The sequence below is a fragment of the Phalacrocorax aristotelis genome, chromosome 3 (genome assembly GCF_949628215.1).
Source record: "Phalacrocorax aristotelis chromosome 3, bGulAri2.1, whole genome shotgun sequence".
In the NCBI taxonomy this organism is placed as follows: Eukaryota; Metazoa; Chordata; class Aves; order Suliformes; family Phalacrocoracidae; genus Phalacrocorax; species Phalacrocorax aristotelis.
This window is the reverse complement of record NC_134278.1, coordinates 8,378,134-8,393,595: the sequence shown is the minus strand read 5'-3', so window position 1 is coordinate 8,393,595 and position 15,462 is coordinate 8,378,134. Positions and strand designations below refer to the sequence as shown.

Sequence of the window (15,462 nt, the reverse complement as noted above, 5' to 3'; positions counted from 1 at the left end):
CATCAAGTCCAACCATTAACCCAACACCCCCAGGCCTCCTAAACCATACCCTGAAGTGCCACATCTACGTGTTTTTTGAACACCTCCAGGGATGGTGACTCCACCACCTCTCTGGGCAGCCTGTTCCAATGCCTGACCACTCTGTCAGTAAAGATATTTTTCCTAAAATCTTGTTTTATGCTATCTATCTTCATCTCCTTTTCTACTTGCCTTTCTGGGCTGTAGGTAGAAAACACAAAATTAAATCAATCTTGAGAGGAGGAGTTTCCTTAAAGGGAAACTCGGGTCCTTTAAGACCTGGTATTTGTTGGCCAGTTCTTTGCAGATGAGGAAAAGAAGGCAAGTTAGTTCAAAGTCTCATGCAGTAGGGTACAGCCAGTAGCAGTCTAGTGTATAGCGGTCAATCACATTCCTCGCATGTATTTCATATCATAGTTATGTAAAAATCAAAGTGTTGCAATGGAGTCTTTCCCTTCAGGAAACTTCTAGACTGACTGATGGAAAGGTCAGCTGGTTTCATACAACTGGCAGGCAAAGGAGGGAGTTTCATTTTCCTGCAATTTTTGAGACCACAAGTTCCTCTTGTGAGGAGGAATTCAAGCTCAAGTTGAGTTGAGCACAAGTTCAAGTGCTCAACTCGAGTCAGCACAAGTGAGCTCAAGTGCCACACTGAATGCTTTTTTTTACCTTAACTCCCTGCAAGACCACGGTTCAGGTACCTAGCAAGAGTGTTGAGTATTATGGTTACAAAAATGTGTATATATTATAGGCTTAAAGTATGAAATCAGATAGCTTTCACATCATTAAGCACCAAATCTGCTGCATGAAATAGATGCTAACTCACTTGGGAAGCTTCATTCAAAAGACAAAGCAGCAGCATGTGTCTCTGTCCCTGAGGCAGAGGATAGGACTTTTTTCTGCGTTGCACCTGAGAATTTACAGTCCCTGAAGACAAACTGGCACAACACAGGCCTGAACAAACAACAGAGGGAGAATTGTCCTAGAGCCGTGGCACCCTGCAGAAAAGTTGGGTCCTCAGTATCATTTCAGAGATGTTTAGGGAGCAGAAATAAATCTTACTTCCTAATCTATTTCTTGTCCCAAATGATGTTAGACAAGACTATGAATTTCACCTGTGCCCTTCAGCTTTCTGTCTTCATTTTTGCTGCACTCTGCAGTAGATGGTCGAGGAAGGGTTCCTCAGGCCCTGACGGTCACTTGCTCAGCTTCACCAATGAAGGTATGCTTCAGAGACCCAGCACCCATCCCCTGCCAGGATCAAAAGGACTTCCTTCGCACCTTAGTATTCTCCATCATGGACTTCCATCTCTGTTTTGCCTAGAGGACGTTTTCACCTACCCAGGGCCAACTCAGGCCACCAGCTTGTCATTGTGGTGATGGAACCAGGTTTACAATGGCTGAGAATTTTCTGTCTGAATTGGCTGCAGCCCATGAGGAAGTATTTCCCTTATGTTTGTTTCCAAAACCCATTCACCCTTTGGTCACCTTCAAAGTCAAAATGTGAGAAGGATCTGCACATTTGTCCCATCCAGCAGCTTCAGCAACTCTGCCAGTGCCAGCCACGTCAGATTGGGAGTCTCGGTGCACAGATGTACCTGCTGACATCAGTGTGGGATGAATGCAAAACTGTTGCGACCTCCAGACTCCTGGCAAAGCCTCAGCTGTGCTGAGCTGGCCAGGCCGAGAGGATGGGCAACTCCAGGATTCCCAAGTAACTTGTAGGGGTGAAAGAAGAACCATAAGAGAAGAAAGCTCCCTAAAATCCCCCTGCAACCCTCTCCTAAGGGCTCTTGGATTGGCATCAATGACCAGCTGGAAAGATGTTGAATGTGGAGACCCAAATGAGACATGCAGAGCGGAGGAGACTCAGAGAATCAGTTAAAACACTTTCTGGTTACCAGATATTCGCATGCTGATTCCCTGCCTGAGCCCGTGTTCATACAAAAGTAGATCAACTGAAATCAGCAACTTGACCCAAAGAGATGATCAGAGACTGCAGCAAACAGGGTGCAATTTCAGTGCTGGAGGATTCCCAGGAACTGGACAGTCAGCAGCAGCAATGCTATAAAAGCTAAGAAAGATGGATCTTAATTATTCCTCTATGCAACTGAAATAACAAGGAGCTTGATAGAGGGCACAGTTAGGAAACATGCTGGGATGTCAGCCTTCTCTGTGACGTGGCACAGAAGGGAATGTGTTTTGGTCCTGGCGCCGTGAGGACTGATTGCAGGCTTGGCGTCTGCGGACAGTAACAAGCCAATTAGGAAGTGCCTGATAGACCCGCTCTAAATGGGGAGAAATTACCTCTTGAGTAGAAATAAGCAATTCTCTTAATGTAAGGATTTAATTCTTCTGCGATTCCTAGGGTTACATTTCAAATGCAGTATTTGTCCGCATGCACATAACATGCCAAGAAGAACTAATGTAATCCCTCGACCGAACTATTTAAACAGCTTTTCGTGGGTAGCTTGCACTTGCTGTCTGCTCTGTGCAGTGCACGTGTGCGTGTAGCTCCTGGCCCTCACCTGGGGAGCTCGAAGAGCCCTACGGAGCTGTCTGCTGCAACCTGAGACGGAGCACACTTCTGGTGGGAGACGCTGTCTTTCGTCGGTCTAGAAATAATACAAATAGATAATAATTCAAAAAATAAGCAGCTAATTTTGATACACTGTTTTGCTGCATAATGAAATTGTAGAAGCAGCATTTGAGGCACGTGCAGCTCAAGGCACCCTTGCGGGGTGAACAGGCCCGTGCAGGCGGCAGAGGTTTCCTGTAGAGCCAAGAGCACGCAGCCCTAACCCTCTCCTCCCGCGGGTGAGTGGGATGGTGAAACCAGGAACTGGCATGAAAAGAGGTCATCGGGCAGCCGAGAAGAACCATGGCCCAGCGCCAGCATCCAGCCAGCTTTGAACACGCACCCAGTGCTGAGGCTCTGAATTCACTGGCTTTCTGGCAAGAGTAACAGCGATCGTGGCCCACCTCCTAATTAAACAGTGACAATTACTGGGAGCAGATCTTGTTCTGTGCAGGATGAAACCCACAATCACTAAATTATTTTACCTGGTTTCCTCCGCCCCCGTTAACTTCTAGGTGCACTATACAACACAGAGTGCTCTTTGCAGCTTTTGCTGATGTTGTATCTTTAATATTGTATTTTGTGGACAGATGATTTTTTGACAGCGGCTAAATTTTCAAACAGGCAATAAAAAAAAGATTATATTAGTTCTGAGACAGCAGCTCCAATTCTATAATCTCGCCACTTGATTCCTTCTCACGCACTAAGTGCCACTGTGAAAGCCTGATAAACTGCTTAATGTTATCATGCTTTAATTTTACGGGTAGCGATCTGGGATGAATGTCTTTTCTTCAGTGCTGCAATCCATGCTACATAAACTTGTGCTGCTTTCTAGATTTCACCTTTGCATTTTCCCTCCCTCGCTACAAAAGCCCATAGAACATTTTTGTCGCTCAACCTTTAAATTGGATGTTCTCAAGGCGACGGGTTGTTGGACTTCTCTTCTGCCCATTCAGCACGTATTAGCTATGAAAATTAAAACAGATGTATTTAAGGCAATGGCATTAACAGTATTGTTTCAAAGGTAATAGAGAAACATTTCAATACGAAGACAAGAGATGCTTAGAAATATTAACTAGCAAATGTCTGGTTATTCAAATGTAAGTACAGTCATCATATGCCTATAGCAATGTGCTGGGTCTGGCTGGGATGGAGTTCGTTTTCTTCACAGCAGCCTGCACAGTGCTTTGGGTCTGGGGCCGGAACAGCGTTGGTAACACACTGACGTTTTGGCTGTTGCTGAGCAGTGCTTGCCAAGTACCAAGGCCTTCTTTTCCCTGCCCTGTCCCACCAGCGAGGAGGCTGGGGGTGCACAAGAAGCGGGGAGGGGACACAGCCAGGACAGTTGACCCCAGCTGGCCCAAGGGATATCCCACACCATATGATGTCATGCTCAGCAATAAACATTGTGAGAAAGGAGAGAAGGGAGGATGTTCAGAGTTATGGCAGTTTTCTTCCCCAAGTAACTGTTATACGTGATGAAGCCTTGCTTTCCCACAAGCTGCTCATCATCTGCCTGCCAATGGGACAGACTGAATAAACTCCTTATTTTGCTTCACTTGCACACGAGCTTTTGTCTTATCTATGAAACTGTCTTTATCTCAACCCATCAGCTGTTCTCGCCTTTGCCCTTCCCATTCTCTCCCTGGCCCTGTACAGGGAAGCGAACAAGCGGCTGGGTGGGTGCTCAGCTGCCAGCTGCACTCAACCCACCACGAATGACAACACACACAACGGCCGCTTCCCCAACCCCAAGCACAGAGCGCCGTTATTGGTGGGCACAGGAGGGGAAAAGGGTCCTGCTTCTACATACTACTGATATTCCACATGATCATACTTTGTCCCAAACCCCATATGCCTAAACCAGTGCGTACACCCCTAGTAACACCAGTGCACAACCACAGGCGCTTCCGCAGGCACTGCTTCTAAATAACAAGAGTGTAATATTTCAGGCTTTGACAGAAGTGAGGAAATGGGGGACAACGCAGCATTCTCAAGGATTTCTTTATTACGCAAGTTTACTATCATCTAAAAACACCAACATATTAAAGACCAAGATGGAAACTTCAGCTTGTAAGCTTGTAAGAACGCGTGCTTTCAACCACTGATACGAAGACCTGGTCTATACTGCAAGAGTCATATTTAAAAAACACTGCTCACTATAAAAATGTTAATGTTTCCAAGGATCAAATAAATAATTTACAGTGATATGCAACAAAAAAAATATGAAAATTATGAAAATCCAACAGAGATTTGAGACAGACTGGTAAATTTAAAAGTCTCTCATCGCAAGACAGGCGATACAAAATCAGTCAAAAAATCACATTTTACTGCTGGGCTGTTCCGAAGGACTGCTGCTGTCTGAGGGCTTGGAGGAGCAGTCTCTGAGGACTTCCAAAGAGCTCGTGATATCCAGACTTTCCGAAGAAGTGGGTCTACACCCTTCTGTAGAACTGATGATGTCCAAAGTCTTGGAAGAACGGGCGCTGTAGCCTTTCGTACTGGCGTCTCTTATAACTATCTCCTGCGTGGATGTAAATGTTAACGGAACAAAGCCCTCACTGTCCGCTGTGAGAACAATCCAAGATGAACCTGTGAAGACAGGTAAATGCCCGTTTATAAGTTTTCCTGTAATTGGGTATGTTTAAGATATAAAACGTTTATTCTAGAATATACAGTTTGTCTAGCAAAAAAAAAAAAATATGGGCAGATACTGGTTGTATAATCTCAAAATAAAAAAATAAAGGACAGTTAACAACTATGTGAAATAACTTTCTGACCAATTTTGCCACTAGGAGATAAGAATATAATAAATGGACGCTTCAAATAAGGGGAAGGAATGAATTTCTGAACAGAATTCACAAGCGTCCAGACTTGTTTTCATTAGGTATTCATAAGCTGCTTCCCAGCGCTGAAGCTGTGCAGATACTGTAAAAAGCAGAAGTTTATTAAATGACAAATTAATATAATAGAAACAATTTAGAAACTGCTTCTATTATGTAATTTCAATATAATTATTTCCAATACATACAAGGAAGAAATTCTGTACAAACTCCATGCCTCTGCTCCATTTGCTGCTTGACTTCACATCTTCATGCACATTATTTTTGCAGGCTGAAATTGTTTACCAAATCCAAAACACTGGTTTATTCATATAAATCAGAAAATTTTCATAGAATCATAGAATGGTTTAGGTTGGAAGGGACCTTTAGAGGCCATCCAGTCCAACCCCCCTGCACTGAGCAGGGACATCTTCACCTAGATCAGGTTGCTCAGAGCCCCAGCCAGCCTGACCTTGAAAGTTTCCAGGGATGGGGCATCGACCACCTCTCTGGGCAACCTGGGCCAGGGTTTCACCACCCTCACAGTAAACAATTTCTTCCTTATATCTAGTCTGAATCTACCCTCCTTTAGTTTAAAACCATCACCCCTTGTCCTGTCACTATATCATACTTGTATCCATCAAGCTGATGAAGAAATAAGATAGAGCTAGCTCGTGGGGCGTGAGGGAATTCAGAGAAATATTCCCAGCTGTTCGTAAATTTACGTTATGTAACTTCATGTCACAAGTAAGGTCATCAGAAGATTGTAGCTTAAAAGCATGCAATCCTTTAATCTTTTGGCTTAATATCTCATTTGGACCAAACTTTACAATCAGTACAATTCCGGGATTTGAAAGTACCATTCCCACTTTGCCCATTTATCTAGTAGTATTTGGAAAATACGTAAAAAAACCCTAGTGTAACACGGTTTGCTTTTAAAATTTATCTAGTAAGACCAGCCATATGTATAATGGTAACTTGCCTGGGCAACCAGTTCTGTTACATATATGGTTTTATGCTAAAAAATGATTAGTCAAAACTAACACAGGTAATGGGGACATTTCTTGCCAGAAAGAGAAGTTGTTCAAGTCTTATAGCTCAAAATAAAATTACAGTTTGAAAAATTAAGAGATCAATATCCATAAGTCTGTCTACCGTTATCACTGGGTGTATCACATTTCTGGGTTATTGCCACAACATTACTAAAATAAGCACTCTGTTTCGATGCAGGTAGCTGATCCTGCAATAGGAAAACTACTAAACTAATGTCAGATAGTGGTAAGAACCTTTTCAAGACTCAACTGCTAGGGAATTATCCCACTATGGTTTTATCTCGGTACTGGGTTACTAAACATATTCCAACAACCACTTAAAGAAAAGTAAAACCTGCACAATGGTAAGACCAGCAGCCTTAAGGCTTTGGGATGGTTGCTCAGTATCTGCAAGTAGGCAGAGAGCAGACACAGTAGCTGAGTAGCTGGAATACAGAACAGAGAATGTGTGTAGTGGTGAGAGATCATATCCACAAAGTATGTTTTCTACCTTGCCAAAAGTAAGACACTTAGAATTGACACGCCCACAGGCACGCAGGGTGTGCGTGGGATGAACAGGTAACAGCAGAGAAGACCACAGCAATAAGAAAGGTAGTTTTCTTCACAGCAAAAACTGAAGTGAAAGGCACTGCTAAAAGCTATAGAGCTACTTTGGTGTTTATAGAAAACTACAGGATTTCTTAGAGGAGACCAGATGCTGGAACTACCAATTAAACTATAGTCAACCAATTAAAATACAGTCAACTCTATTGACTCCAGTCAACTCTAACCTCCTCCTTACTCAGATGTCTCTATTTAGAATAGCTGAAAACATAAATAAAATACTGGGTGACAGTAACTTTCCTGTATAACTAGGTACTTGACAAGGGGCTATCAATCCATTAAAGTTGGCTCTTTTTTTTTTTTCAAAATGTAAAGATTCTTCTCAGTAAAAACCCAGAGAAGAATCCTTATGTTATAAAACAAATGCACAAACTTTTATTAACAATCTTCCATTATTTACCCCTTGGGTTTTTTTCCAGATGGGATTACGCATATTGCTACTGCTCACTGAGAACGGCGCATGTGTTTAAAGCGTTTGTGTTATCGAATAACTGCAACATACCGTGTTGCATTTCTACAAGAGAGAGTTTGAAAATCTGCTGGACTGTATTCAGATGGAGTTTACCACCACAAAGAATAACAGCTCGTCTTTCGTCTGAATCACTTCTGGAGAGCTGCTTCTGTAAATTCAAGAAAGAATCATTAGATACAGTGTCACATCTTTACACAGAGGTGTCAAAATGGCATTAATCAAAACAGGATCACAGACATGCCTTCAACTACATCATTTACAGAAAGTCAAACGCTACATACTTTCATTCAGACCCATTTGCAAGATTTATATTTTAAAGTCTCAGCTCTCTAAGAGAGGATCTGTGAGCGACAGCAGCAAGTAACTGTGCTAATTCAGCACATGTCAGAATAACAGGTGAGGAAATGATACGCTGCTGCTGAAGAAACCATGACCTTCACCCACAGCGCAATCCTGACCCTCATCCTGCCACCTGTGAGGGACATTTTCCTGGGGAGTCTGTCAAGCCGCAGGTTTTCCATCCCCACCCCTCCCTGATCCACAGCTTAAGAAGAGGCGAGAACTCCTGCCCACAGATGTCTGGACGAGGAACAGACTAACAAATCAGAAGGGCTTGTTTGTCTCACCTCTGACCATCACTGCCCCAAGCCTTAAAATCCATAAAGCGTCTTCAAAGACCATCCCCCACAGGGCAGAGCAAAGCATTTTTAAAATCTGCAAAAGATCAGTTGTTACGAAAACTACAAACTCTGTCTTTGCGTACGATAAAATTCACACAACCACGTCACCTCCCAGGGAAGCCTCGGTAATGTCTCTGGGTCATGACAACAAAAACACGACAAAGTAAATGCTGACTCCTTTTCCATGCTGTGGAGGACGTAAGGGGGGGTGTACGGCAGAAGGGAGGTTGGAGATGCACACGTGCTCTTTGCTCCCCACACTGATGAACTCTGTCCTCTCAAAGACACTGCGTATTTGGGACGTTTTGGGTTTCCTCAGCATTTTGTAAAATACAGCTAATAACTTGGGCAGTAGACCAATGATCAGGGCTCAGCACGCAAGGTGAGGATCCCTGTTCACCTGTTAATGACTTCCGAAGCAAATATATTGTGACTAATGTTAAAACACAGCATTTTCTGCCAGAGTTTCCAATGCTGCTTGTAATTGAAAAGTCAATGCTTTTCTTGCCACTAATCATCAGTGATCAAAAGCTGTAGGTAAAATTGTAGCATTGCTTTGATTTGTGAAGCACCCCCGTGCAAGCACAGCTAATCCAGCTCTTGGAACACCAAGACAAGCTGAGATTAACTCAGTTTCAAACTATACGTAGAGAGATAGCTGAATATAAAAACATAATGAAAATTTGTGCTATCTCTAATTAAAGTAGGCTTCTAAACAAACACCTCAGATGAAAGAGACACCAGACTTGCTGAGGGAAACTTTCACCTTTCAGAGTAATGCCCCATATATAGTTAAGAGAGCTAAAAAAAAATTAAGTTATTAAAATTATTAAATGCGTACAATGGAAAACAGCTAAGAGAGTGAGTGAGTATGACCTAGGACCTAAGGGTTCAATGCTACAAAAGTTAATAATAATTTTTTGCAATAATAAAGCTGAAAAGTAAGAGCTTATTGAAAGGTAAATGTCAGTTTAAATTACTTTGAATATTGACTAAGGTTTATTAATCTGAATTCTAGAAGAGACCTAAGCAGATTTGTGCCACGTTTTGATAATCAGGTAACTTACACTTTCTAGCATGAGATTTGGAAGTGCCTTCTTTCAGCCAGGGCAAGCATCTTCCACATGAAATTTAATTTTAAATCAATTTTTAAGCTATGTTAATGGAATTATCTACTGTGTCCCTAAGGGTGTCTTTCCTTCTCAGATGGTGCTCTCAATACTAATTAGCAACATTTCACTTTCAGAGCCAAGGCGTTTTTCTGTTTCAGTCTCCGTTATTTTAGTTGCCCTCACAGGAGGAGGGGAGATTGATACCAATTCCCATACACGGAAATTTTCACTTGTCTGAAATTCTAAACAGAAAGCTTTGCAAGCTGCCTAGGAAAAACATTAACTTCCTAGACCTTCATGCAAGTCTCTCCTCCTGCAACTGAATGGCCAGGCGTGGGTTCTCTGGAGCCCCAGCCTCTGCACAGGAGGTGGTTCGCCTGCCTGGGCCAGAGCCACTGAGCTCAGCCCAGCACGAGGTGGGGACACGGAGCTGCACGTTCCCAAAGGTCACATCACTTCAAAAACACTGAAAGCCTGCAGAGTAATGGGCCTTGTAACATTAGTCCCACCTACAGGAACAGGCTGGAAATCTAATCCTATTGACCATTAAATGACAATAGTCTCTTTTTTTTTTTTTCTAGAAATGCTCTGCTTTTACCACGGGCGCAGATGACTGTGCAAGAATGAAAGCACTACTACAGCATCCATGTGAAATGGCAACAATTTCAGGTATATTACTTTAAGTTTAGTTTAAAAAATCATCTGAAATATTTCCCTCCTCCTATCTTCCATCAGAGAAAAATACAAATACGTAGTTGTAAAAGAACTGTAAATAGGGACTGAGATGCAATTACATGAAGAGTAGGGAAGAAGGACAACGAAAACATGCCAGGCTTACTGAAAGCCTAAAATAAGTCTCCTGTCTCATTTACCTGTGTGCAGTGAGACCATTCATATATACTGAATTTACATGCACTAAACATTCATAAGATGTAATCCTTCCTGTGCATAATCTGGCAAAGGTTCATGTTTAAATCTGTACAAAGAACACACATCCATAAACAGATTTTATCATTAAAGCTTCCAATATTAAAATTACCTGGCAGGTGATGTTAATAAAAGAGGGCTCCTGAGAAGATGGATACACTGGAAGATTTCTCTTCCCAGATTTTAGCAGCTCAGTTAACTCATGGAGATGATGCTGTAATTCTACGAAGTTACCAGACAGTTTTTCTATATTTTTCAAAAAGTAATTCGCCTCCTTTTCACTTAACAGGTTATTCTTGTGAGAATTTGGTATCTTGGAAGCTGCCTCTGCCTGCCTTTTCGGAGATGTTGGCTTGTTAGAAAACACCAGTGACGTGGCAGACAGTGCCGCAGTCCGATTAACTGGTTCAGCATCAAGAGACTCAACAGCTGGAGGAAAATGAATGGAGATCTTTTTATCTTTGAGGTCACTCGTGTTCAATGACAAGCTTTGTTCATAAACAGGACTTTTAATTTCTTCAATGAGTTTCCTTCTACTGGTGGGGGACTGAACAGCAGTACGATCTGGTATCAAGAGTCCACGGCTGAGGGGGCGAACATCTGCAGAGAGATCATGAGGTATGTTTGAAAGGTTCAAACTGGAGCTGCCATTAACTGATGCAGACATGGAAGGGCCCATTTCAAATATTAGTTCCTTAATCATCAATCGGATCATATATTTGTCTGATCTTGAAGAGGGAAGAAATGCAGGGTCAGTGAATTTTTGTCTTCCGACCAGTATCAGTAACAATTTATTGGTCAAGAAGCACAAACCCTTTGGTTTCTCATTTTTCTCGAGCTGAATTTGTTGAATATTGGGTAAATTGGATGAAGTCAGTGAATAGACTAAAATAATGTTACAAGTATTGGAGGCAACCGATACAGTTTGAGTTTTGGGGTCAAAAGCCATTATATCAGGAACCAGAATGCCTGGGATGCTAACTTTTTTGGTAGAGGTAACCTTTCTTTCAAAAGTCACCAAGATGAGATGGGAAGAATCTTGGCCGCTTCCCGTCAGGTAGTCCTTGGGCCTCAGATGAAGAAGAGGACTGGAATCAGCACCCTGCTTGCTAGAAAGTATGTGAGTTAGATCCACGGGAGATGTAACAGCAGACAAGGGCTTCTCAGAGTCCAGTGACTTTCTCCCCCCATCCATGGAATACTCTTCCTCACCGCATAAGCTGGACTGTGAGGGGAAGGACTCTGTTTCAATGCTCGCTGGAACTTCAAATGCAACACCAGCATTTAAGCCGCAGATCTTGTCTAGAGGAAGCTCGGTGGCAACAGCCACTTGGCAATTCAGAGTAGCTTCCACAGCACAGATGTAGCCTCCCACATCAAAGATTGGGCAAAAAGAACACGGATTCAGTGTTTTCTGAGCATCATCCCAAATATAAGAATGAAGGGCACTGCCTACTCCCACCACTAAGCGATTGCCTTCCTTTGTCCAACAAGCACAGTGGATGAGACCGCTGCCTTTAATATCTGCTTTAATTCTGGAGTTGTTGAGATGAACAGAGTGTAAGACAGAGGCATCCCGGGTAGTTAGCACAGCCAAGATCTCCTTCTTCGGATGCCACACACAGCCTTGAGGGAGCACCGGAAACGGCTCGCTGATGTCGCAGATCTGAGAAACTAGGAGCTTATTTCTTTCCGTAACACTAAAACAGAGCTGCCAAATAGTGATATGCTTTTTGTGTTGGACAGCAAGCAGAGCTGGGGCATCGGGGGGACACGGGCCCCAGTAGAGTCCATGGACGTGTTCAAACTGACCGACAACACTCGAGTCACCAAATTTTGGTTCTCCATTATGAAGGTGTAAAGAAGTTAGTATCACCTGTTTCCCATCTGTCCAGGCAATACCATGCATGGGGTGAATTGCTTGGTATAAGGCATTAAGGCCAGTTCGCAGAAGCTTCGCCTTTCCTAGCTCCATGATTTTTAATGTGAGACATCTAAATAAATTAGAATGAAAAGAGAAAAAATTATTGTACAGGCTAGAGGACAATACCTGTACGATTATTTGGCTTATGACCCTGCTGATGCTGAACTCTTCCTTCCTGTGAAGTCAATATACACATAATGTTCATCTACACTTAATCCCCATCCCTAGAATTTTTTATGATGTTTCCGCAGTGAAATGCAATTTTAAGAGAAAGAAACTTTGCTGTTTACAAAGGCTTAGCCTACTGCTTTTTCATCACAAGAGCAGTCCTTTCATTCTAAACAACAGGTGGCTGCTTCTCAGAATATTTTCTAATGACCTCAGTATTAAAAATTTTCAAAATATCACCTCTCGCAGCTTCATGGACCATTCGTGATCAAATAAAGTAATCCCTAACAAGTATAACCAAGCATTAATGTATTATCTATAATTCTGATCCTGTATTAAGTGGGTGAGAATGAGGTATTCATATGGTTATTCCAGAAAGCTCTCTAAAAAAGCAAATGCAATTTTGAAGAAAGTTAGGACCAAAGCAGATTTTTCTCAGGAAATGAATGAGAAAAGAATTTAAAAGAACTTAAAACACAGGAGGGGGACAGACCCACCTACCTCAGGCGCGAGCCATACTGCCATAGCACACAAATGACTCAATCTTCAACATCCTCTAATGCACTGATTATTTTTGCCCTTTCCTAAGTGATTCAGCACCTTTTCATCAGTCAAAGGTCGCAAACCACCTTGTAGCTCACTTCTGTTTGTCGGGTAGAAAGGGATGGAAGCAGTAGGCAGCTGACTATGCCTGCAGACTGGTATTTCCACATACCTGAACATCCATATGAAAATATAAATATATTTTTAAATGCACTTTTTTTTTTTTAATATCTGCAGTAATTCTGGGGACATTTTTATCATATGGATATTACTTTAGGAGTACTTATTTTCATAGTGTCCTGCAAAGTAGAATTTACTGTTTTATAGGTAGGAAATAAAGCCACAGAATTCCACTCTTTTTGAAAAATGGGTTATGTGATTTGCCCAATGGCTCGAGAGAAGCCTTTTCAGTTCACTCCACATAGCGTAACAGCTTGAACAGGGAGAATGGGAAACTGCCAGCAATCATTATTCTCCGTAACCTATAACCAGGTGTCAGGGACATCCAGAAGCCATATGCAAGGCACCAAAACTTCAGAAGGGCTCAGGATTTTACACATATTTCTAGGTTTTGAGTTGTGAGCAATCCCCATTCTGTGCACAGAAGCCAATTCAAAGAAGTTGATGGTTAACTTAAGATTCTCCGTAGGGTTTGGTTCAGCTGCAAAGCCATGGCACAGAATGAATTGCAGCTTTAGTAGAAAACACGAAAAACAAGAAGTATTTGAGAAAGTCGGACTGGAAGGGTTTATCACAATGCACAGGGCCTGGCACTACTCAGTATTTTAATTAACTATTTGTGGATGACCCCAAACTTGGAGGAAGGGGATTGGAAGAGTGGATTTCAGAGACTAAAGTTAGAGAGAAAAAGTTATGTTATGATGATCCAGATAACGTCTTCTCAAACTAGCAAGTGCAAAATAATACACTTAGTAAAGAAAAAAAAAAAAAAACAAAAAACCATGGATAGCTCTTCAGGAATAGTTCCTTGGGTAGCAGTATAGCAAAAAAGGATCTGAATTACAGTGGATCACAAACTGAGTATTTCAGTAATGCGAGAAAATTGCCAAATAAGACAGCATCATTCTGGAATGTTTTTAAGAGGGTTGCCAAACACAAGGGGAATAATTACCCCACCTCCTCAGAGCTGGCAGTACCTCCACTGGAGTACTGCGCCTAGCTCGAGTTAAATGGTTCAAGGATGTTGGAAATGCTTAACAGAGCTCAGGGAAACAGGAAACACGAGAAGTGGGTTCACTCAGTTTGGAGAAGATTGTGAGTGGAAACTTGCAAATACTCCCCAGCCGGCTGACAAGAGAACACTGGTGCACTCTTCTCCAGGTCTCGTCTGGGCAGCACAAGATAATAATCAGCTTAGTTTCAACAAAGGAGATTTATGTCAGCTATTAAGGAAAAATTCTAACTATAAAAGATGGCTAAGCATTGAGGCAGGTTACCTTGGAGAGGGGGAGAAGGCACTCCATGAATTTCATTACCTGGAAGAGCCAATTAAGTAAATGTCTGTCGGGGGTTAGTTTAAGTACGCTGGACCCTGCCTCATGGTAATGGAGCACTTGAGATACTTCCCAATCAACTTCTCCACAAGACAACCTCCCTGGCTGTCCTCTGGGCTCCAGGTAACCCACCCCAATCTCCTTAAGCACCTGCCCCTTGCAGGAAAATCGAAACATCAGTTGTTCATTCTTGAGCACTCAGCATCACACGCATGCTGCTGGGCGATACTTACCAAAGGAAGGGAGACGATAACACACCTCATCAGATACGCCAAGGTACTAAGGCTACTGGGCCATCCGGACCGTTTCCTGCGACACAAGGGACGCTTCACGCTATCCCCAGCAGACCTGGAAAAGCACAAGCACAAGGTGCCCGTTGGCCATTGCCCGGCTGGTGCCCAGACCCCCGCCATACGGCCCACCGCTGCTGCCAGCGGCCTGGGCCGTGGGGCTCCGGGCGTCGAGGCTCCCGCCAGCCGCCTCCCCTCCGGCGGGCAGCCCGCTCCGCGGCCGCCCCGGGCCTCGCCTCACGCCCTCGCACCCTCCCCAGCCCGGCAGAGGCCGAGCTCCCCGGGGCAGGGGTCAGGTCGCTGCCACAGCCGCGGGGACCGATCGGGATGCGGTCCCGACCCCAGCCCCTCCGGGCGGCCACGGCAGAAGGCAAGGGAGAGCGACCGAACCCGCCCGCCCGCACCAGCGACACGCCGCTCCCAGTGCGGGCCCGCCCGCACCGATATTCCCCACCTTCCCCAGCAGCCCGCCCGCTCCTTCTCGTCTCCGCCGCCACCATCGGCCTCACCCACCCGGCGGCTCAGCCCAGTTCCGGTGAGGCGGTCCCGGCAGCCGTGCGGCAGACCCCGGCGCTTGGCAGCGGGGACGGCGGCGCGCACCGCCGCGCACCTCCCCGCCCAGCACAGCACAGCACAGCACAGCACAGCACAGCCCCGCCCCGCCCCGCCCCGCCCCGCCGGGCCGAGGTGGGGGGGAGGGGGGACTCTAGCCCGGCACTCTAGCCGGCCCCGCCTGAGCTCTATGACCCAGCAGGAGGC

The 15,462-nt window shown here is 44.1% G+C and overlaps 1 protein-coding gene across 7 annotated transcripts; it reads right to left on the bottom strand.

Moving 5' to 3' along the window:
• Window positions 1-4,583: 4,583 nt before the first annotated feature.
• Window positions 4,584-15,462, bottom strand: LOC142054305 (WD repeat and coiled-coil-containing protein). Of its 7 annotated transcripts, XR_012659481.1 has the most exons (7): window positions 15,217-15,369; window positions 14,647-14,761; window positions 12,858-13,071; window positions 10,377-12,258; window positions 8,172-8,259; window positions 7,576-7,693; window positions 4,584-5,188 (listed from the first exon to the last, which is right to left on the bottom strand). XR_012659481.1 is itself a non-coding variant. In XM_075086696.1 (5 exons), the coding sequence occupies exons 3-5, from the start codon at window positions 12,237-12,239 to the stop codon at window positions 4,917-4,919; spliced, it is 2,253 nt and encodes a 750-aa protein (XP_074942797.1). In that variant the 5' UTR covers window positions 12,240-12,258; window positions 14,647-14,761; window positions 15,217-15,462; the 3' UTR covers window positions 4,584-4,916. The 7 variants fall into 7 exon arrangements, 4 of the variants coding, with proteins under 4 accessions (XP_074942797.1, XP_074942798.1, XP_074942799.1 ...); XR_012659479.1 differs by lacking the exon at window positions 12,858-13,071 and having other exon boundaries at window positions 15,217-15,444; XR_012659480.1 differs by lacking the exon at window positions 12,858-13,071 and having other exon boundaries at window positions 15,158-15,226.